At 48.1% G+C, this 24294-nt stretch overlaps 1 protein-coding gene across 2 annotated transcripts in view; it reads left to right on the top strand.

Moving 5' to 3' along the window:
* IGSF3 (immunoglobulin superfamily member 3) overlaps positions 1–24294 on the top strand; it is a 110637-nt gene that overhangs the window by 50734 nt on the left and 35609 nt on the right. For both annotated transcript variants that reach the window (XM_026093331.2, XM_026093332.2), the window contains exons 3-4: positions 20972–21382; positions 23236–23625. In XM_026093331.2, coding sequence (XP_025949116.2) covers positions 20972–21382; positions 23236–23625 — 801 coding nt within the window. The remainder of the gene's footprint in view (positions 1–20971; positions 21383–23235; positions 23626–24294) is intronic.

Here is a 24294-nt window from a genome sequence, read left to right on the forward strand (position 1 = left end):
CTGCATGCAAGTTTAATCTTTCTGTTCAGACGTCAGTGTGTGACACAAGGCTCTGGGGAGTTGGGATGTGGGGGAGCAGGTATCCTTGGTGCCAGCTGGTGCTGTGCTTTGCAGCAAACTCCTGCAGCTCAGCTGCTTTGCAATGTTGTCATGGAGTGTTAGGTGCGGCTCACAAGCCTGTTTGCTTTTTGGAAGGCGAAAGTCTAATGAAATCTGTGTATTGCCAGCAGGAGATCGCTTCTTTTCCACTTCCCTTTCCTTGAGAGGGGAGAGAAGGAAGAAAAAAAAAAAGGCCCTTCAAAAATGCAATAGCATTTGGAGGGAAGTGAGGTTGCTTTCAAGAACAGTTCAAGACCCTGAGGGTGCTTTGTGCAAAGGAGTCAAAAACCTGGCGGGTCTCCCTAAGGAGAGAGCTGACCTGCTTAGCCTTGTCTCACGGCTGCCCATGCTTTAGCAGGCAGAGCGTATTCCTGAGGGTGCCTTGACAGCAGGAGGAGAAAATTCCCTCCAAGTAGTGAGCAATGCCTGTCAGCGTGGCTCCCCCAGACTGTCTTCATTTGGAGCAGACAGCGAGGTCACCAGTGGTTGTGTTGTTCCCTTGTTTGCACCCCGCTGCTACTATCCCAGACATTGTCTGCCACTGCTATGCACGTGCAACCGTCCGTGGTGTCCCCAGAGCCTGAGGCTGGGGTTTGGTGACACCTCCCTGCTTGAGCCCTGTGCTCCAAAAGCAGCTGTGCCAGCACCCCCAGCAAGTCTAGCTGCAAGGTGGAATTCCCTAGGCTTGGTGAGAGGGCGGCTTTTGCCTGCGCTGTGTGCATTGGAAATTTTAGGCCAGCTGGAAGAGGTTAGCATAACAAAGCTGCAGGTGAAAGGGAGGCATTGAATTTCAATAAACCAGCAACTGGGGAATGATATCTCCTTACTTATAATTCAAGCTCCTGGCTCAGGCGTTCCTCTTTTTTTACCTCAAGCAAATCTCCTGTAATGCATAGGAAACAGCTCAGCAACTGCAGTCCTGGCTGCCATTGAGGTAGAGGCTAAGGTTTGTTAAAGACCTGCAGAGCTCTATAAAAAATATTTATGATCTTCTTGGACTTAAGCATTACAAGTCAAATATTTGAATAGGTAGAGGCAAGCATTTTGGTGGAATTTGATGATCCCTTTCACATTTATGCTTGGTTACGCTTGCCCCACGTGTATTTGGGTGGCTGGCCAGGGGCGAGAGGGAGGTGAGGGATGAAAGGGACTTAGTGCAGAAGGGAAAAACAGGAGCAGGGAGAGATTAGAACAGAGAGAAAGCAAAGGAAACTACTGAAGGTTAAAAATAATAGTAACAATTAGGCTAGGGGGGCCAAGAAGAGACAGAAAAATAAAGCAGGGCCTTTGAAGAAGAAGGGGAGAGACAGTGAAGCCTCTTATTAAAAATTAAATGGCTGAGTCTGAAGATAAATGAGGAGCCTGCAAAGAAACAACAAAAAATTGTGGAAGGCAGGAAGGAGGAAAATATTTAAAAGGGAAATCAGAGGTTTTCACAGGTGTATGCTGTTGGGCATGCCAGCAGAGGAGCTTCCTAATCACATCTAATACATGACAGGAACTGGGGGCTTTGTAAAAAAGTATTCCGGAGTATTCTTGCCTGTAAAGCTGACAGTGGCCTCCTTTTGCTGGTCTCCCCAGCTGTGAGTTACAATCCAGCCTTTTCTTCTTAGTGGACTACATGCCAAGAGCTGCTACTACTGAAAGCAAGTATAGCTTCTCCAGGGACACAGGTGGGTTTTGCTTGAGATCTAGGGAGTTGGGAGAGGCCGAAGTTAGGTGAGTCACCTGAGCCTTCACAGCACATGAATGGTAATCCCTGCTTGGGCTCTGCTTTTTGCCCGTGGATGCGCTTAGCTGTCTGGTCCTGCTTGTATTGGCATGCTGGTCTCTGCGCTGGGTATGTGAAGTGCAAAGGGTGAGGTAAGGCGTTCCCGCTCCACGATGCATGCCAGGCACCAAAGGAGATGGACTTTGATCTTTCATTGGGAAAATGCCACTGTTCTCCACGCAGAAGTGTTGGACTCTGGAGGGCTGTTTGTTGTGCTTTGGTCTGTTTTGCTGTGCTCACTGTCCCAGCAGGGGTGGTTGGGGGGTTTGGGAAAGAGGGGGATGTGGTACCCTCTTCAGGAAGGAGGTGAATGACTGCAATGCTACTGGGAGGATTTGCAAGATGGTCACTACTTTTGTCACTAACTAGGTACCTAATATTGTGGGGAAGTTTGTTGCCTTGGTAGGACATAGCTGTGGTATGTGAACAGGGCAGACTGCACTTGGGAAGCACAATACTACTACTACCTGTAGGTAGTCAGCTCTAGCCTGTAAGCAGGCAAGTAAAAGCATACAGTTGCTCAGTGACTGCCTGGCATCTTCAGCACCAACTGAGTTCGTGAGTAGCTGTGCACAGCCAAGGCGGGGGGAAAGACTGAGTGTTGCTGATGTTGACTTTTCTCCTCTTCTGGTGGAGTTTCTTTATGGTGTGTTTGACTCCCACTGGAAACGGTCCATGTTGTGCACATCTGGATGGGGCTTCCTGGGGCTGTTGCTCTGGCACTGCTTATCAGTGGCCTGTGCCCTTTTGGAGGTGTGCGTCTGATGGGGGTCTCTGGGCAATTCCCTTTCTCCCCAGTACTGAGAATCTTGTTTTGCTGAGGAGATTAAAGCTGTTGGGCATGGTTTTCTCTCCAGCACTGTGGAAAACCTGCAGTTCCAGAAAGGGTGGTGGTAGGAAGTGTGTGCACCAGTCCCGCCATGGTGAAAGCATTGAGCTTTTCAGAAGGGACCTGGTGCTGCATGGTTTGTTGGAAATTCCTGTCTTAAAATCTGTGCGAATATTGCATTAATCAGTCTAGGGTAAGAGAGCAGCAGGTGTCCTGAATTCTGGAGGTGGAAAGCAGATCTGCAGCACAAGGTCACAAGGATTTTATTGACCATAGCTTAAAAGAAAAAAAAGAAGCAGAAGATTAATGGAGGTGAAAATCAGCAAGCCAGTCATTACAGTTAGCCCCATTAGGCTTCGGGTGCACACCCACTGCCCCACAGCTTCACCGCTGCTGGAGGAATTGCACCCAGGGTGAATGTGGTATGTTGGCAGGGAATGCTGTTGCCTCTTCCCTGCTCTCAGCCTGTGTTTCCAGGGTGCATGTATTCCACACGCCTTGGGAAGGCACTTCTGTGCCCGATTTAACTGCAGCTGATGGAAGGCCTTCCTCTGTTTCCTGATGTGCAATGTATTGCTTGTATGGACATGAACCGGGAGGAAGCTAAAAATGAGCGGATGCTTGTACCACGTGGTTGTGAATGTATTTCTGGTCTCCAAGCCCGCTTTAAGAGCTCAGTTAATGAAAGAGACTGAGACGATGAAGTTGTCCGCCCCCAGCCCTGCACCTCCCATTCTTCCTGCTGCGAAACAAAGGCTCTCGGGAAGCAGCATAGCAGTGATTCAGAAGGGAGAAAGAAGTTGGGTGCTTCCAGCCAAACCTGTAGTAATTAGAGGGAAGGTAGCCGTGAGTGTGCCAGACTGCTGGCCTCAGGGACTGTGCTCTCATGCTGTACCCACAGACCAAATATATCACGTAGCGGGGGTGTATGGCAGGCCTCCAGTGCTGTGCCCCACAGGGTGCTTGTCCCAAAGGAAGTGTCTCCAAGAAAACAGTGTCTTTCTGATCCTTTTTAACCTCATTGCTTTTATGGCTACGAAATATAGTGGTCTTTGCCAACTCGGCTGAGGATGGCAAAGACATCTTTGGAAGCTGCAGTGTCAAGTACCTCAGCAGCTCTACAGGTAAAAGATGAGAGTTTCTCAGCCTCCTAGGAATTTCATCTTCAATGTTTTTTCATATCATTGTTGGGCACACTTGGGGATTGGATTTGCATGGGTAGTATAAAATGAATTGGCTTTTCAGTTGCTCCATACAAGGCAGTGAGTTGGGTCTAGCCTGTGTGTCATTTACACCATCTGAACAACTCTGTGTATGGACATCCTTAAATTCCTTAAATCATCAAAGTAAACTATATGGATTAAAGTCTAGTGTAAAACTATTTAAAGGTGCAAGTTGGAGAAGCTACATTAGTTTAACTGAAATCACTTTGCATAGATTTTTGTGGTATAACCCAGTTCTTAATAGATCCAGGATGTCTGGGGATGATAGAGTACTCAAATAAACTTGCAATGAATTTTAAGTGGAAATGGCTTTCTGTCTCTTATGTTTCCTTTTTTTCAGTGATGGTTAGAAGAAGGAATGTTTTACTTAAAAATTTTTTTTCTCCCTCCTGGGGAGGGGGGAGTAGGGTGCAGTAGTGCTGTATAACTCATTTTGCTATAGAGTGATTGCATTTGAAAGAACCTTACTGGAAGACTTGTTTGGAATCTCAGGTGTACGATGGGAGTCTTTTTGCATCTCTGCAGGTATTGAGTCTTTCCCAAGGAAATTTTCTCCCAAGTGTGTCTGTTAAAGAGGTCTTGACAGAAACAAGCCAGGACTTACGAATTCTAAGAGGCTGACTAAAACTCCCTTCCCGTATTGATTTCTCCACTCTTTCTTCTGTGCTGTCATGATTCCACTAGTTCTTCAGTCACCTTTGAGTCTGCTAGGGCAGAAGAGACCTGAATACCTAATGAGTTCAAACAAGGGTTTTGGGGAAAAAACCCAAAAAATCTAGAATAATTTAAAAAAAAAAATCTGTCTTGCAATTTTAATATAACAGAAAAAGGAACAAGCAAAAGGCCCTTTTCTTCCTTTTTTGAGGGTCATGTTTACAGGAATTTAGCTGTGATCTGAAATATGATAGCCTTTAAAACTGTCCCATTTTAAAGGTCTAGGTTGCAGAGAACAAAACACTGATAGGCACAGTGGGGGGAGATGTCCTAGCTGTGGTACGAGACAGTGCTCCTGAGTCTACCTTTGGTAAGTTTCTTTATTTGAGCAGATGAATGGGTCCCCAGTCTTAGACAGAGTAGCGTACTCATATCAGTGCTGAGTTTTGATAAGAGTTGTTTTATAAAAGAAAGAGAAAAAAATATGAGCAGATAAACTAGTGAAGCTTGGTTTCCTGTGGTTTTTGCTTCATGGTTCAATTCCTAGGTATCTATTAAAGTGTGAACATTGCTGTTCTGTCATTGGTATATTCCTATGGTCTCTTCCAAATGACTTTGGTGTCTAATTAAGGACTGAGTGAACATTGTGTTGTTACCCTCAGAAAAATATTAATATATGGTGGGTATCTCTGCTACACCTCCATTTACTTCATGAAACCTGTGAAACTTAGCTATTCTGAGACAGCTACCCATCTCTCAAATTTTGTTTGAGATCTTTAGCCACTGCCAAAGTAATAGATACTTTCTAAAGTTAGGTGGGAGGCAGGTGCACACATTCAAGTTGTAATCCCATAGTCTCATTGGTGGAGGGACATGCAATATCCTGCGTTTCCTTCAGGTAAGGCAGAATGGTAATGCTTCTGGAGAGCAAACACCCTGAACAGAGCCTAATCTCTTGGATCCTGGGCTATGCACAGAGGCTGTATTACAGAAGACTCCCCTAGACACCAGTGTGGTACTAGGAACCACCAGTGTAGGATCAGCCAGGCTCCCACTGTTTGGCAGGAGGGAACCTATTAAAGGGTTGCAGGGTCCATGCACCTGCCATGAGTTAAAGAATTAATCTCCTCTGACTGTTTGCCATTGGTGTGCTCTGCTTTCTGTAATGAGATAATCACTCATATTGACTAATTGGTCATAATTCTGCAAATTGACCTGTTTAGACTTCCAGTTCTACTTGCTTAAAAAAAAAAAAGTTGTTTGAATGAGATAGTTGTGAGAAGTTTTTCCCCTGTAGGCAGTGCAGAATAAGGGTGATGCATGACTAAGTGCTTTATCAGAATCTCAATATGTACTCTATTTGCATACCATAGCTCCTCTGCATGAGAGATCTTGGGCTTTCAAACTTTACAGGTGCTGTGAGTCAAGTCATTATCTCTGTGTCAGAGATGTTGCTGAGCATACTCAACTTGAGGCAGAGTCAGTGACATTTCTGGATATGAAACACAGGAGGCTGAAACATTGCAGGAACTTCTTTCATCTGCTTGTTGTCTCCTCTTGAAGCTTAAGTATCTATAAGATCATGTTAGCCTGACAATGTCTAGCAGTTGATATGAAAAGCAGAAATGCAAGAAGATATTGTCCAAAGATACAGCTCTGGTGAGAAGCCCATCCTGCAGTCTCTTGTCTTTCAGTGATCTAAAACCTTTATCTTTGGATGTTGCTCCCATATTTGCTTTTAATAAGAGTCCGGTATACTTGGATGTCCCCTGTTCTTGTAACTGCTGAGAAAAGCTTCTCTCTCCCTCCTTGCATTCAAGAGTCTTCAGGCTGATATGAGTTGGAGATACTTTTGTTATGCTATGCTTTCCCCAGCCTGCTGAATGTATGGCAACCAGCTGAGTAATCGCTGCTGTCCCTGGGCATGTCTCTCTTGCTGTCACAGCCGGTTAAGCTCTAGAGCCTACCTCCTCTGGGATCATGCCCAAGAAGCACTTGCAAGGCAAGTGAAATGCCTGATGCTGGTCATTTTGCCATTTGCCTACAGGGTAGTAAGTAGCAGCTGGGAAGTGAGCAGTTCTCAGAGCCTTTTGCACTCTGATGCTATGGCAAAACAAGCACTGATTGGAAAATTGAAGCTGTCTAGAGACCTGGGAACTGCAGTGTATCAGCTGTGCTTGGATCTTGCTCGGAAGCTTTACCAGTAGAAGGCTGGAAGTGCTATAAGTGAAATCCAGGATCCTGCAGGAGTCAGTGATATTGATCCTATACTGGAGACATCATGGACACTTCCTATTTGTTAGCTTATTCTTGACTTTTCTTTGTTGTTTTGAGCTTGCTTTAATGCATTACTTTGATAGATTGTATCTTTGGTTTACTGATATATGCACTAAAAGCATCTTTTTGTTGGTTTGTTTGAATGTGGGATTTATTTCCTGAACACTTAGTTTAAAATACCTACTGCCTCTGTACTGCAAAGCATGATTGAGGAGGTCCTGGAGGACTTGGAGCACTGGAAGACACACCTGCATGTTGCAAGCCCCAAACCTTTGCCTTCTGTCTGTAAGTGGCAGCGGCGTACATTGCTCCTGCGGGATCTGAGAGTCTTTCTGCAGGGCTGCTCTCCTCACTAGGATTGCTTGATGAGCAGAGTTCTGCAAATGGGAGGAGGTAGACAAACATCCAGTGGCAATGAAGCTGGAGAAAGTGTCCATCTCTTTCTGAAACTGATGCTGCCATTCAGCATTTAATGGTGGTGAGTGCAAGTTCACTGTAGTTACATGAAGAAGCTGGTGTCTGGCAAGAGTGAAGGAGGCTGCTCCTGGATACTGTTGTTGCACCTCCTCACTCCTGCCTCTCTGTATCAAGGGTCCAAGGGCTACAGCAGGATGCAGTTACAAGGAGGGCTTTAATGCTGGCCTGTGCCACGAGTCTGGAGGAAGTTCGTGGAGGAGAGGATTCAGGAGCTTTGATCTCTGTGAAATGAGTTACCCACAAACCACAAAAACATTGGGAGTATAATTTGTAAGGCAGGAACTATTGAGTGAGTCCTTCCAGCCTCTCTGTCTGGTTTAGGAGCTGCTGCTTTAGAAGTGGTGAGCAAAACGGTTTCTTCACCAGCCTTGCCAGGGCAGCCCAGTGCTCTGTAGTGGAGAATCATCATCATTTCCTTTCACCTGTCCTTGCTCACAGCTCTCTCCACTGCCTTGAGAAGCCTTAGTGTCTTGCTTGTCTCCTTCAAACAAAGCATGGTTTGTAGGGAAAAATGATGCCGCCTTCTGTAGTTGCGTGGAGGAGTGCTGCTTGAATCTTGCAGACAGAGCCCCTTTGCAGAGGAAGCAACTTGATGGCGGCCATCTAACTAGAGAGGTTAACAAAGGTCTGAGAGAAGGTGATATGAGGGAAGGGGGAGAGTAGAGGGGCACGGTGTGCTTTGAGGTGTCCAGATTGGTGAATATGAAGATAACTGTATATATAAAATATGTCAACATAAAAGATGCCAACCATACTCATAGAGAAAGTGAACTGGTTGTGCATGCCAGACTAGTTTTTCCAGACTAGATGACTGTTAGACTCGAGTACGGCCAGACCTCTCTACACCCTCTCAAGAGCACTTCCAAGCACAGCATTCTGCAGGTGGGCTCCCCTCTTCCTTTTTTTCCTTTCTGTCCCCCAAATCACCACCAGCCAAACTGTAAGAAGCTTGAAGCATGAAGAGCTTTAAGAAGAGAGGTTGTCATTGTCAGATGCATAAGAGGCCTGCTGAACTACAATAGAAAGGAATTCATTATGAAAATGGATTTGCAAAAATGGATGTTACATTCATTTATCTATGCTACCTTGATCTGGCAGAATTTTGTCAATTATTTGGCTGAATTTGCATTGCTTGTTGCAATTCTGCTTTCCACAGCCTCTAATGCAGGAGGAGAACAGGTGTTACTCATGGTTGGGAGAACTTGGACTCCATCCTGTGAGAGCAGCGAGTCAGCCAGATCCTGCCTTTCAGTCATCACAGAGATGCTAGCTTCGAAACAATGGCTTTGAGCTGCCAAAACCTTTTTGGAAGAAGGTAATTTGTAAATATTGAGAACCAATATCCTTCATTCCAGCTCCCTTCAGCTCACACTGTGACTCAGAAGTTGGTTTCCTGTCTGGTGAAGAGGTATATGTTATAAACAATTTCTGTGCTTTGAACAGGAGTGTTAGAGGAATAGTAGATTTCCACTTTCTTAGTTTGTATGGAGGATATTTTTGTTCTTAGACTTCAAAACTTTCCATCGTCTACCTATTTATCACCATCTGTTTCTCAGTAGTCTTCTCAGAAAAACATGTGAAGATTTGGTTCTGGTCTCTTCTTACCTATTGATGCAGCAATTTAACTTGTCCTCCCATGGAAACTTAAGATCCAGACCTGGGTTGAATGGGAATTAAGGGCTATAGTATGAAATAAAGCCTAATTCTGAGTTTGCTTTGGTGCTTTGCTTCTGAAGAGCTGGTCTCAACCTTGTGAGGGCTGAAATACTCTGTTCTTGTACGTTCAGCAGGAAAGAAGTTTTTGGATGGGATGGATGCATCAGGGTATGAGATCCAAAATGCTGGCTCTGGAGCACTGGTTCCCCAGCTCAGCCACTGACTTGTGTATGATGCAAGGTGCACTCCTGCTGCTATCAGTGCCTCTTCTCTAGTTACTGTTTGTTGGACTGTGCTGCAGTAACTGTGTTTAGCACAAGGACCCTGATGCAGTTTGGAAGCCTTAAGTTTCCTTAGTTTAAAAAATGCTACTCGCAGGAATCCTCTTCTGACTGTGTAAGTCTGTGTTCTCTTCCACTGGAGGCAATAAGAAATCACTGCTACTGACTGTAAAGATTTACTGGCCAGAAGGGATCGTTTGGAAATTCTAGTCCTGTGCTTTGCAATAAATGGGACAGGGGGGATCCCAGAAAGTACTTGGCGGATGGGAAGAAGGAACTTACAGGGTCTCAAAACATTCATTATTACATGTATGAAGGAAACACATCTCTCGCATGCACATTTTGACCTTCTGCGTTCTCTGCTGGCCTCTTGAAACACAAATGCTAATCTCTGAAAACAGCTCTGCTGTTTTCTGCAGTGTTGATACTACTCTTACTTTTATAGCTGAAGTAAAGGAGAAACCTTCTCTAAAATTGATTTTTGAGAAGGGTGATCCACCTGGAAAAAACTAAAAAACCACAAACAATATAGCCTGCTGGGAATATGGCCTGAGATGCATTTTTATTGTTTTGAAATGATACTATATGATGCTCTCCCTATTCAGTTTGTATTGCCTGCCTGAGTATGCAAGGTTAAATGAAAAAAGGCTTTTAAAAAAATGCAGAAAAGAGGATTTGTAAGCTTCCCGTGTCTATCGCTTCTTAATTTCAGCTTCAGAGATATAAAACATTAAGACAGTATTGCATACACAGTTTCAGAGAGGTTACATTAGCAAAAGCTGTCTCAGCTACCTGGCTCTGTGTTGGCTAGGTATTTGTTATTTTCCCTGGCTGATGCTGAGGGCTCAGGGAGACAGTGGCTTAACAGGTTACCCAGTGCCAGCTGACCCATGGTGGATTCCCATGTTCATGCTCTTAACAGCCTTTGTGAGCTAAGTAAAACACATCAGCTTAACCCTCGGTGAAAGAGGTGCATGCTAATGTGCTCTACCCTCATACTTGCAGTCCCTCAGGAGCTTGCATTAAGTTGCAGGAGCCAGCTTGGGGCTCTCCAGCTCGGGGTCAGGGGAATACTAAACGCTTACAGAGACGAGTCTGCAGAAGAGGGAGGGAGATCCGGCAAGAGCTTCCAGAGAGAGAGGCTTGTGGGCTGACTCACCTGGGCTCATTGCTGGAGGTTATTGCCTCTGCAGGTGGGCAGCCAAATGCACCATGCAGTTTGCGGTCTGGTGCTGTCTTCCCCAGATGCTCGTCTGCATGGGCCAGAGCCATGAGAGGGAGTGGGCAGACGGCTGGTGCGGATGCTCTGTGGCGCGGTGCTGGAGCCACGTTTCGTTCAGCAATCGAGCTGGAGGCAGGGACCCCATGGCTGGGGCCAGGCCAGGTGGAGGGCGACGTGCAAGCTTTACCATCGGCAAAGCGGTGGGAGTAGGCTGCTACTGCAGTGTGCCTGAATTTCCTCTGGTTCTCGTTTGGGTCCTGACCTGTATAAGAGGTGAGTGTGTTGTAGAGTGTATTGTAACCATAAAGCACAAGTGCCCAATGTAAAGAGAAATTGCATCTTTTAAGGTGTTGGAGAACAGAGCAGGGAAATCCAAGCTTTCATGAAGGACAAGCTTCCCTAGTCCAGAGAAGGGTATCATTGTTCAGCAGAAGAGACTGTTATTCTCTACCAGAAGACATCTCTTACCTGGACAGTCTATAAGACACTTCATTTGTGCCACCCCTTCTCCACCCCATCACATCCCTTTGGGTGTCATCTCTGCCATCACAGTGTGCCTTTTTCTCACTCTGTGCGTTGAAGGTGTGCTGACTGCAGGCTGGCTTGCCCGCTTGTCCTGCTGGAGAGCACCTAACTTAGAGCTGGCTTGCAAAAGAGTGTGTGTGTGTGTGTGTGTGTGTGTGTGTGTGTGTGTGTGTGTGTGTGTGTGTGTGTGTGTGTGTGTGTCGGGGGTGGATGTTAAAGGTTTTTGTCCCTCCTGCTGCTGGGAGATGGAGAGCCTGTGCTCTCTGCGCCGGCTGTGCACTCAAGTCTCCCTACTCTGTGGGCACCTCTGTGTCCTGAGCATCCCTGCCCCTCGGGCAGCCTGTATCTCGGATACTTTCAGCGCTATTCACTTCACCCTGCTCTGACTAATTCTTGCTTAATGGACAAATGATGACTCGCCCTGCTGGGTGCTTCCTTCTCCTTTCACATACCGCCTCTTTCTGGTTTCTCTTTTCTAATGAGGTCACTTGAACTTCTCCACCTAAATTAGCTGTCCTAGTAACCAGATGCTCCTCGGGGTGTGTTGGGACTGGGTGGGTGGAGAGAGAAAAAGGAGCTTGTTAGCAGAAGTCTCTCTTCTCCAGCTCCCTATAGCAGCTTCAGCTGCGAGCAGCGGGGCATGAGAGAGGCGATGGGGTATAGTGAAACCAGGGAAGGAGGCATAAATGCTCCTTCTCACAAGCTCCCACTATGCTACGTTGGAAGTAGTGGAGGAAAGAGGGGCAGAAGTTTGAAGGAGCAGCTGCTGCTCGTCAGTGAGAGGAGGCTCAGGGGAGTGCACTGAATCTGCTGCCCTCAAGGGGCAGGCAGGATCCCCCACGTCCCCTGGAGCAAAAGGGAGGGCAGACACCGTTTCTCATGAAACCGAAGCCCTCGGTCATCTGCAAGCAGCTGGGAAAATTGTCGCCCCTCTGGGTCTGTCGAGGACAACAGGAGTTCGAGGCAGTTAGGGCTGCGTGTGTCTGTTCTCGGTACTCGCGAGCCCCGGGCTCCTGGCGGGTTTCTCGTTTGAGCCTTGCTGGCGGTGTAGCCTTGGGGGTGCTGCGAGTGCCCCAATCCCGCCGCAGGGCGTGCGGGTGCCTCCCGAAAGCGGGTGAGTGGGGCAGGGCATCCTGGCCTGCTGCAGGGTGCGAGCATCAGCTTGCGGCAGCTGGGGCCAGCGCAGTGCGGGGGCACCTTCTGCGGGGAGCCTCCCCTACTCGCCGGGCACCGCTGGAGCCAGAGCAGGCTGTGCCACGGGATCCTCTCCTGTTGCGTGCCAGGGAGCGTAAGTAATCGTTCCTAAGGAGCGTGCGGAGCAGGTTGAGCGTGTGACTAACGGATTCTGCAGCATGCGAGGACTCCGGCCCAGAGTCTGAAAGCTGACCTAATTTCCAGTTTACATATCTTTTATCCGATTCTCTTTTCCCCTTTCTTCTATGTTATTTATGTTTTTTTTTCTGTGCCCTTTCCCGCTGGCTGTTTGAACTCGTCCGGTTGCTTTGAGAGATGCGTTTCTATCGACATAATCATTCCAACCAGTCGTGGATGTACAAACAAGGATACTATTGTAATCTGAGGATTTATTACTACTGCTGTGAAACAACTGCTATGCCATTTTATTTAACTCTTCAGTTCCCCTGTTGCCTTTTGCCAGCAAATGAAATAGTAATGAACTACTGTTTTAAAAACCCGCAGGCACACAAACGTGTAAACTGTGGATACTTTATTCTTTGCCTTTTTTTTTTTTTTTTTTTTTGCCTTTTTTTCCCCCTCCTCGTTCAGCTGCCTTTCATTTGAAAATATCTTTAACCATCCTTATTTTGCAGGCAGGAGAGTGTAGATTGGGCTTTACTGAAGCAAAGTAATTCCCAAACCGACCAGATTATTAACACTTGTTTTAAGTTTTCCTTGTGGTATCAGAAGCCAGTCATTTTATGTGGATAGGTGGGGAAAAAAAGAAAGTTCACCGAGACCATTTTTTAAGTGCTCCCCACACCCCAATGGACTTTCCAGAGGGGAAGGCCCCACAGGCACCCTGCCACACGTAGCAAACGTATCTCTGGGGGTGGTAGGCTTTCCTCTTTAGTCTTCCCGCTGTGGCCTGCTGGAGATAGGTCAGGGACCCCACTGCTCTCCAGACCAGCACTAACCTGGGGAAATCTGTGCGCCAAGTACATGCATTTCCCTTTGCCAACCAGGCTTCAGCTCTCTGGGCTCTGTACTACTTGGAAACAGGAGATCCCGAGACAAAAAGCATATTTATAGCTAGCCTTGCCAAAGATGCATCATGTCTCCAAACTGCACAGCACAAAGCTGCCACTCAGAAGAACTGTTACAACTGTGGGCCTGTTAACTCGCATAAAAATGCTGTTCTCTTGGCCTCCTGTTAATGACAGCACAGATTTGGGGAGCGTTTCCTCCTCCCTGCTGCAGTGACTGGAATCCTTACTGCAAAATCATGCTGCTTTTTCAGTGTTTATCTAACCATCCGCTTTAGGAGGTCTAACATGCATGTTTGTGAGTGGTGTGTCTTTCAAATTGTTCAGAAACGTTTCTGCAGGTCCGAGCAAAGGCTTCTGGAACATGTAAGGTGAATGTTTTCTGCTTCTTAGTCAAGGCTCATAAAGCACTTTGCGAGGACTGTAACAGGCAAGTCTTGCTGGCTCCTGGAGGTTGGGTCTTTTTGTAATAGCTCAGCTTCTGTGAGGGCTGACTGCTTCGGCAGGTATCCCTGCCCAGCTACGCTGCTTCTCTGAGCCCAGGCACACCTGCGCAGTACAGGTAACTGGCATAAAAGTAAAGGCAGGATATTCAGAGGAGAGTTGATCGTCCTGCAGGGGGAAATGATCACCTTTGTGCTCCCTGGAATAGCACTGGATGATGGCAAGGCAGGCATCTTCTCTGTCCTCCAGCACCTGCCAGCTGCTGGATGTTCAGTGGGCTTGATATACTGTAGAGCAGTCAGGAGTCAAGATACTCAACTCCGTGTCTATAACCAAGTTTGGCGTATGAAACCTGACCCTTGTAATTCTCTCTTAGCCTCGCCTCTCTAGTTAACCTTACACTTTACAGTTCTAGAAAATCTCAGCAATCTCCCCCTCTCCTCTCCCCTGCTCCCCTGCAAATTCTGGTCACAGGTAGGACCTTGGGCAATGCGTGAAACTTATAAGTAGCAACAAGAGGAACAAAGCTTTTGGCTTATTCCTACTCTGTTTTCCCTATGTGACCTATGAGTTTTTAGCTGAGATTTAAAATTGAGGCGAGGGAGGGACGTTACCAGCAGCATAATCTCAGTGTTGTCCACTTGCAGAGGTGGCATTTGGGGGTCTTTGTCACTTTCACAGCATAACACAGCATGTGTTTTCCTCCTTGCTGGAGGTATTACCCCATCTTCTGATTGACTAGGTTGGAGGAGCAGTGACTGGTGTGCTGCAGCAGGTATGGATTGGCATGTACAGCTAATTGCTAGGCATGCAGTGTGAGAAGGTTACATTGCTAATCTAGATATCTTTCTTTCCTTTCCTCTTGCAACATGTATGCACACGTCTTTGGATCCTGTAAGGAATGGAAATCAGTAGTGGCATCGGGAGGGACCAGGATCATGGCTCCCCGAAAGCTTGCTATGGCTGGGAGAAGGCAGGTCCTTTCCAGCTGTTTCTGTTGCATTAGGGCAGACTGATGACAAACTCTCCTTCTTTCCTCCTACAGCACTTTTGGTTGTTGTAAGGCAGTGGTAGCATCTTACCTGGCTCCAGTTAAACTTGATGCTTGATTTTCTGCACTAGAGATGAACAAAGCCTCTTTTGCTTTAATGGTGAAAAGTATTGGTAGTTTTAAGGAGAAATGGGTGCAGATGCAGTGACCCTGGTAATGGGTAGCGTGGCATAGCGAGGCTCCCGCAGTGGTGCCCTCTGGGACAGTGCTGGTGATCACAGAAGAGATAGCAGATTGCAGAGGATAATAATGAAATATTAAATCCTTGTGCCTGGTGTTCCTATTAGCGGTGTCACTCAGTGCCTGCCAGTGCTCTTCTCTGAACTGGTGGCATTAGCATCACAGTTCGTCTTGAGCAGTTTGTTCTCGGCTTGTAAGAACAACCAGAGGGATCAGGGAAGGAGGTTGGTGGCACTGTGCTGGGATCCCTGCAGGGCAACAAGATGTCATGGGGCAGATGGAAACATAACTCTCACATTAATTCCCTTTAAAATCTGAGCAGTATTTCTCAGCAGAAAGCAACTCCCTGGGTGCAGGGAGTGCATGTATTTGTTCTTCCTAAATAGTTCACACTTGATGCTTGGCAAACTTAGCTCTATCCAGGCATTATGAGATGGGTGGATGAGGACGTAGGATAGCACTGTATAGTGCCTCTGAAGCATATTGGAGGGTAAAAGCAGTAAGGACCCAAGGCAAGTAGAGGCTGGTGGGTTTTCCTTGTTGTAGAGTGAGTGGCCCTGAGGTGGCCCTGCTGTGCTGCATAGCCTGTATAAGTTGGCTTGCCTACAGTGTAAGGGTACAGTGGTGGTAAGTGATTTTTACAGCATTGTTTTACAGACTTAAGCTAGAAAGCTTTCCTGCCTTTGGCTCCCAGCTCTGTCACTCCTCATGCATTGTTAAATGGGGCAAACAGTATCCCGGAAAGGTTTGCTACTTTGCTTTGCTTGGAAGCAGATGAAATATTGGCAACTCTCTCATTTGTGTCGGTCACGTGAGACCTTTGATTACTTGTTGCTGAGGTGTCGTAGGGGTTTTGGATACCCACAGGAAAGAACCAGAGCCAGCCTGTGCAAAACAAGGGACACCGCTGGTCTTAGCTTTGTCTGCGCAAGGCAGCGTGCAGCAGAGCCCTCCAGATGCTGGCAGCTCAGAGGAGGGCATGCTGGAGAGCCTTGGTGCACGCCGAGTCCAGAGCTGGGAACTCCAGGCTTTGCTCCCCCTTTTTTCCTGGAAGACCTTCAGCCAGTTCCTTACCTGAAAGTAAATGCCTGAATTCCCTATCCATCAGTACTTGATGTGTCTCACAGGATGCTCATCACTTGCACTATACTGAGGTGTGTTTTTGAAACAGATGGGACTGGAGCTGTGCAGACAGGTTTCCCTAGGAGGGCATGTTCCTTGGGACTGGTCCCTGGGGAGAGCATCTCGGGGCTCTCCTCCTCCTGGCAGCGGGGCACTGGGAGTCTCCCTAGCTGGTCCCTGACACCCTCTAGTGGCAACACTTCTTACATTTATTATTTCGAGAGCTCTCAAAACTTGGGTGGCTTGTGCACTGCAGCCCACCCACCTCCAAGTCTCTATCCCAGTGGCATCTGCAGCAGCTCGTGGCTCGGGGGCTAGTAGGAAATGTTGTATTTCTTTCTGCTTTTTAAGTGATGTAAGTGAAGGGTTGGTGCTGTCCGCTCTGGCCAATGTCAGGAAATGGGCTCAAGGATGGTGGTAGCGAGTAGATTTGCTCCAGGTGGGTACTTTCCCACTGCTTGGCTAACCACCACCAAACCAGTGGCATACTGGCAAGGGCGAGCTCTGCAGACACAGCTGGGTGGCCCAAGGGCTGCAGGGTTGGGCAGGGTGGCCACAGGGATGGACTTGGTTTGGGGGATGTACAAATGGGAGGAGAACCAAGCAGTAGCTGGGAGAGAAAGAGCAGGCCAAAGGATGTTTCTTGCAGCTTCCGTCTAAGCTCTTATTCAGGTCTTGCAAAACTCCAGTTCACACAATGACAACTCTCTTCTATATTTACCATTGCTTTCAATTTGAGCTCGGTTCATGTAAGGTAGAAGCTAAGGTTCCAGTGAGGTTTTCTCTTAGACTGATGTCCTCACATCAGAGATGCAGGATTTTTGGGCTGAGGAGGCACCGGGGCCTCCCCTACTTCCCCGGGTAAGCACTCGCACTTTCTCCCACAACACCTAGCTTGCAGCAGCGTGAGCCCTATGGCAAGGTCCCCCAAAACCCTAGCAAGTCTGGAGAGTGCGTGGCTGTCAAACAAGTGTTGCCGTTGGCATACAACTTTGCAACATGCTGGTGGGCAGTGGAGCTAGGGCACCCAGGTAAACTCTGTGGGGGAAGTTACTCAGGTCCATGAGGCTGGATGTTCGAACTGGCATCCTTGAAACCTGAGCCTGGCAGCTGACTTGAGAGAAATTTCTCTCTGGATGTGCACCTCTCCGCATGTGGTGTCATGCTCTGAAAAGTACCTTTGCAGGGTTCCCTGCTTATTTTTCTCTGATTTACAAGCCTAACCTGCTCCAGCTTTGTGTGTTAAGTCATACCTATAGCCTTCTCATAGGTAAAGGCTCTGCACTGCAAAGCAGTTGGGGAGTTCAGCTGATGCGTGAGACCAGACAGACTTCAGATCGCTCTGTGAGAGCCCCAGATATTCCAGAGTATTCAAAATGAAATGGTCATCAAGTTCCTGAAATGAGGTGTGATGTAGTTCCACATGTATTTTCGGAGCAGCGTTTTCCCCTTTCTCCTTCCCCCAACCTGATACACTAGACATGTCTTGCAGTGTAACTAAAAAAGTCGCTTGTGCATCACTGGCCAAGCGTGAGAGCAGTGCTGTTGAACGCAGAACCTTTCCCCTGGTCCACCACCTCAAAGCACTTATCTGTCCCTCGTGACATCTCATCCTGCAGAAACTGGGCTTTCAGAATTTGGGCTTTCATTTAGAGAATGGGTCTCTAGTCCTTCTGGTTATGACGGTGACCCGCTAAATGTAATCCCACACCAAACTGATTCAAGACCATTGCCTCAAGCCTGCAAGCAACCTGAAAAAATCTTACTGATTCATCTACTTGGGAGGATATGGTTGAACTTTTTACCAAAAAAATGAAGACTGCAACATAGTGTCAGGCATTGCCACAGTAAAATTACAGCCCTCAGCAAAACACTACTGCCTTCTGCTGTGGTTTTTTTGTTGTTGTTTTTTTCTTCTCTCCAGGGATGTATTTTGCGATAGCTTGCACATGTGGTATAAAAGATGCTAACCCTCTAGCCAGATTAGGGTCCGGAAACAATGAAGTCATGGGTCCAGCTGGCAAAACTGTGTGTGTCGGTTTGCAACCAGCCCCTGGAAAGGCTGAGCAAGCGCTGAGCAGTGGTGGCTGTCCCGTCCTCCTCTCCCACTGAAGAGGTGCGATCCGAAAGCACTTTCAAATGCAGCTGCTGTTGTGGGGGCTTTGCTTGGGGCTCAATTTTTGAACTGTGTGCTGTGTTGCGGGGGGAGTGTGTGGCTCCAGCTTTCAGGCCAGCTTTATGCTCTGCAATTAAGTGTATCGTGGCTTACTTTGCCGAGCCAGGAACGTGCCTGCATTAAAAGTGCACTGCCTGTGCCTCTAAGTCGCAAGCAGCGGTGCTGCTGTGCGGGGCTGAGGTGTGCTGTTGACAGGGGGGTACACACACATGGGGGGGTATGCAGAGCCCCCAGATTGGGGAAGGAGGATGGGCACATCATCTTTATAGAGCTCGGGACTGATGGAGAGAGAGAGGTATCGGGGACTGGGACTGCGTTCCCGACTGGCTGAGGGGAATCGTTCTCGTACTTCTTTCTCTAGCTGTTCTCACCCCATAAGGTGTTGTGTGGAGGCTGGCATAGGGAGCTCTGCCTTTGAAGCAGCTCAGCGGGAAAGTAACTCGAGCAAGATGAAGATCAGATTTAATTCATTTAAATAATATAAGGAAAACGTTATAAGAGACCATGACTGGAGGGCAGAGAGAACGGAGCTGCACTACTCTGGAAATTATTCAGAGAGGTTTTAAATGAGAAATTTAAATCTCAGCATGCAGGAGGTGTGAGCCCAGAGGTTTAGTTGCTGGCTGTCGCCACCGCTTTGGAGCCAGAGGGAAGGAGGAGAATGCAAAGCGAGGCAGACCCCCAATAGGCGCGATAAGGCCTGGAAGATCAGCCCGAGGTCGTGAGCTGGTGGGCAGTGAGCAAGGTGGCAGGGTGAGGAGGATGAGGGGAAGGGAGGGAAGAGGAGACGTGGCTGCCCGGACAGGGACAATGACTACTATGTAAATGGTTCTTACCAGGTACTTTCCCTACTTGCGGCAGTAAATTCCCTGGGTGGTGAACTCTTGGTAAAAGCAAATGTCCCCATCTGGGCTGGACAAGGGAAGATTTCCCTCTCATTTCCTTCATCACGTGGCTTTTCTCTTCCTTCTCTTCTGTTTTGACTTTTCTGCCATAAATAATTCCAGTGGTTGCCTTTACTGCAACTCTTTGCTTTTTGTAACAGTGCCTGAATGAAACAGATGAAACTTGTGGCAACTTAACTAATTTTGTCAAATCTTTCAGTGTTGTCAATGCAACTGTTCAGAGATACATTAATTACATCCTGCCGGTATATGGTGACACTATGGGCATTAACAAATTCAGTGATGCTGCCTTGTGTGCAGACATGGGGAGGAGGTTTACATTATTCTTTTCAGTGTGATGTTTCTTGAGACGACAAAGTTTGGAAACACATTTTTCTTTTTAAGAAAGTCTGTCTAATTGTGATAGAACCTCGTGCTAAAATTAAGGTACTGTACTTGCAAACAGATGCTGCTGCAATTTTTCTTTTTTTTTTTTCCTCCTGATTTTAGTAGCTGTTCACTCTCTGTAAATCGAGTTATGTGATCTTTTCCACTGTCACTCATATACTGCATAGAGGAGGCAGGGAGAAGTAAAGGAGAAGGCTCTGGCTTTCCAGAAGATTCGTGTTGGGATTTCAGGAGCTCTGACTCTTGGTCCCATCTGATTGAGCTGCAGGGGTGGAGAGTTGCTTGCAGTCAGTCATCTGTCCTTTTCTCTCCTGGACATTACTGCCCACAAATCTGGACAGGCAGAATTGCAGCTGTGCCAGCACCAGTGTGGCGTGGGGGGGGGGGGGGAATTCATTAGTCCCTGTGCATTTCAGCTCGCACTGGTGTGCCCAGCTCTGACACTGCCCTGGGTGCAGCATCGCAGAGGGGAGGGGGAGCCTCCCAAGGCAGCCATCTGAGGGAGCAAGAGGGCTTTCTGGCTGGTGTGGTGCTCCGTGCTGTGTCCTGCTTTCTCCCCTCCTCAGAAAGTTGGTTGTTTGCTCCTGTGACTTCACTGCAAGAGTTTCCCCCCGCCGTGTGCCCCACATACAGCTCATACTGGGTTTGTGGCATTTATTTCTTTTTCCACTGGTTAATCAACTTGAAATGTAGCCAGCAGTTTTATTACCAAATGCCTTGATGTGTCTATGTCCCAGGAACAAGCACTGGGCATTTTGCAATTGAGTTGCTGCCCTCAAAGGAGCCAGCTCCCTCCAAATGCAGAAACCCCAATGATTTGCCTGAGGGGGTCATTAAATTGGAAAGGATGTAAACAAAGGAAAGAGGAATTGGATTTCCTGACTTCTTTATGAGGGAAGATTAAAGGAACTAAATATGTTTAGCTTGGTCAAACAGTGACTAAGAGGCTGAAGACCCAAACCAGGGCTAGCAGAGTGTCTGCAAGATGTGAGGAGGAAGGAGGGGAGGTTATTAAGCGTGGTCCAGGGGTGCACAGCAGAGTGATGGCACAGAAAGAAGGGGAGGCAAACCTGAAGGTGAGGCCGCACATCATGAAATGCTTGGGGGGAAGTGAATGCATTAAGCTGTGCAGTAGTAACCTTTGCAGAACGATGAAAAACTGTGTGTCATAGCTGGGGCCGTTGAGTAGAAGTATAAGCAAAGCACTGCAATATATACTGTCGATAACAATCTTTCTCACCCGAGGTCTTTGGGGATGATTCTCTTTTTATTTGGGGCTGGATGTGACCTAACAGGGCTTTGCAGTTCTATGACCTATGATTAGTTACAACAGTAAACAGAAACCTCTCCCCTAGCCCTGCTTTCACTCATCCAGGTTTTAGTCTCTCCCTTGGCTCGGCATTTCAGAGTTGCTAACTGAAAAGTTGTGTTTCTGCCCTCCTCTCCTCCTCCTGGCCCCTTTTGCTGCAGTCATCCCCGACTCGCTGCGTGTGACTGCTGTACCTCAGACGCTGAACAAGGTGGAGCGCGACTCCCTGGAGCTCAAGTGCGAAGTGTCCAAGAGCACGGCCCAGCACAGCCACGTCTCCATCGCCTGGTACCGGCAGCGAGGCAGTGAGCCGCCTGTGGAAGTGATCTCCCTCAGCCGTGATTTTGTCCTGCGGGCCGGGAGCACCTATGCCCAGCGGCAGGCCACAGGAGACGTTCGCTTGGACAAAGTGGGAGAGACTACCTCTAAGCTCACGATCTACAACCTCCACCCGTCAGATCAAGGTGAATTTTACTGCGAGGCAGCTGAGTGGATCCAGGACCCGGACAAGTCTTGGTACACCATGACCCGCAAGCGCTCTCAGGGCGCTATCGTCAACGTCCAAGCCACTGGTCAGTGCCTCCTCTGTTCTTTCTTGCTCATCTGGGTGGTGGGAGAAACCAAGCAACGCTGTTGTGAGAAAGCGGAGAAGGGGACTGTGTGCAATACCTGTTGTTGGGAGGCTTGGGTACTGACCAGAGCAGTAAGTGATGCACATCACATTGCCTTGCTACTTGTGTATGCGCTGATATCCAGCAAAATAAATAAGGATGTAAGACCAGTTACAGAGTTCCTGTAGGTCAGATTAGGTTCCTGTTACATAGTCCTGCATACTTAATGCAACACTGGGGAAAACTGTGTCTGGTCTGGGACTTGACAGCTTCAGACTATGGTTCTCTGTATACTCTGGGTATTTGTGGTCTGCTGGGATAATCGCAATGGCTCTTGGGTGCACTGTGGAAATCAACTGCTTCTAGGAGGGTTTCTGAGGTCCCTCACTGCGATGACCTAGAAGGGACCAGGCTAGACTCTCTTCACTCTGCATTTTTTATTGAAATGTCTGACTTCCCTGGCCCACGGCTGTGTGCCTCTCACTGATGAGATGAGGATCTATACTAGCAATGTCCTCTATCACAGAATATCCCCTCTCACTCTGGTTCTGTCCCTTCTGGTGCTGGGGCAGGACAAAGCCATATTTTGCAGTGGGGAAGGGCCCCGTTTTCTTTATGCCTGGCTATACTGATAGGTCCTCTGCAGGTTCCTAGGAAGTGTCTGAGCTGCCCCATGCCAGGCTCCTTTGTCTGCCTTGTACCCTGCTAGGGAGGCTACTAGCAAAGGCCAGGGTGGAAGGCGCTCTGAGTGAAGCCATGTAAAGGATGGCCTGTGGGCTGCCTGAGAACAGGGAAGCTGCAGATGAATAGCAACCAGGAGGAACTGGAGCCAGCAAGACAGCTTGGGTGGCAGCTGCTCTCCCCTTTCTCCTGACACGGCCAAAGATCAGAAGCTGAAAGAGGAGATAAAACATACGTCTTAAGCACTTGGTCCTGGCACAGGCAACAAGAGTTTTGAAAAGCGAGCAGATTGAGTGACACAGGCAGAAAATAAAACTAAAAAATTCAGCAAACACTCCTATATTGCATGAGACCCTTTTGCAAGTCAAAATCCTTCTCCCAGCCAACACTGCAGGTTTCTGCTAAGGATCTAAAAACCTAGCTGATCTTTTTCTTCCTCTCTAATATCCCCAAAGTCCTGCCTCTCAACCCCTGGCTGGCCAGGTGGTCAAAGTATGAGTAAGACAAGGCTCCAGGTCACCACCCTGCAATGCCACTGGATCCTCAGCTAAAAGCAGTTAGAAAAGGGGCAGGCACTCCGCTGGTGAGTGGTGGTGGCTTGACCCTTGTGGGATGATTGGCAGAATAAGCAGCAGCGTTTTCTATGGGAACAGGAGCCAGGGCTGCCAAGCTCTGTCGCCTGCACTGTGCTGAGCCTGTTGGTGCTCCGTGCCTTTTCTCAGTGGGCTGGCGACAGCATTAGTCAGAGCCCTCATTAGAGTGCTCTTCTGCTACGGTCACAGCAGAACTGCTGCCACTAATAAAGGCTGGGGAAAAATGAGCAGTTCTTCCCCTCCACTTTGGCTGGGGAGGCACTGCAGCTTTTCCACACTGAACAGCAAGCTGCCTCTCCTGTGCCGCAAGTGGGCTCAGCTCTCACAGCAAAAGCAAGCCCCTGACCTCTCCACCTGCATATTCATGTGTTCAAGGGACATTGACTGCACAGGGAGGAGAGGGGAGAAACACAGCAGCAAGTTGTAAATATAGCAGAGTTGTGGAAGGTGCGGTGTTAGTTGCTGGCCCTCACATGAGGTGTGCTGGCCCTGCAGGTGTGCTTTGGCCACGCTGATGTGAGTTGGTTTGTCTCTCCCCAGATAAGGAGTTCAGCGTTCGGCTGGAGACGGAGAAGCGGGTATACACTGTGGGCGAGCCGGTGGAGTTTCGGTGTATCCTGGAGGCGCAGAATGTCCCTGACCGCTACTTCTCCATCTCCTGGGCCTTCAACAGCTCCCTCATCGCCAGCCTGGGGCCCAATGCAGTGCCAGTGCTCAACAATGAGTTTGCCCAGCGTGAGGCCCTGGGCCAGCTCAAGGTAGCCAAAGAAAGCGACAACGTTTTTGTGCTGAAGATCTACCGCCTCCGCCTTGAGGACAGTGGCAAGTACAACTGCCGGGTGACTGAGCGGGAGAAGACTGTGACGGGGGACTTCATCGACAAGGAGAGCAAGCGGCCAAAGAACATCCCCATCACTGTCCTGCCACTCAGTAAGTAGAGATGTGCCCACACTGCCCTGGGGCCATTGCCAAGGCCCGTGCTGTGTGGGCAGCTGGCTTGTGAGTCCTTGATGTGCCCCGTCTGAATAGGACTTCAGCAGGGGAAGATGGGACGATAGGAGTTTGTATGCTGTGGAGGCTTAAAATCCCAACTGACAAGATTTTTTTTGAGGGGAAGGGGACAGTGGAGAAAGAGGGATATGTGCTGTTTAGGTTCATAGGTGGGAAACATGCCTGCACATTGAAAGTTGTCCCAAACTGACGGTTTTGCTTTGAGTGGAAAGTGCATGTGACAGCCTCTGGTTGTTTTATCACACTCTCTCCTCATCTTGCTCTGCAGGGAGCTGGGAGCTCCAAAATATTCAGCAGTCTTAATGGGGAGTCCTGCTTGTCTGTGGCTTATCTTAATAGTTTCTAGGTTCCTGGAGAGGTCTTGGTGGCTGTTGTTCAGGCGTCTTGCAAGACTGTTCCTCTGCAGTTGCTGGGATTGTGCCCTATGCTGGGAGAAACCAGGGTTCACATGCTCCTCAAGCCTAGGTTTGCTCTTCAGCACAGAGGTCTCTTGTGGTCACTGTGTGTCTGCCAAACCTGGTGAAAACAGCCCCATCAGAGGCTCATCTGAATGCCTTTTATGTTTGTCAGATGAATATTGTAAATACA

The sequence above is a fragment of the Dromaius novaehollandiae genome, chromosome 1 (assembly GCF_036370855.1).
Source record: "Dromaius novaehollandiae isolate bDroNov1 chromosome 1, bDroNov1.hap1, whole genome shotgun sequence".
In the NCBI taxonomy this organism is placed as follows: Eukaryota; Metazoa; Chordata; class Aves; order Casuariiformes; family Dromaiidae; genus Dromaius; species Dromaius novaehollandiae.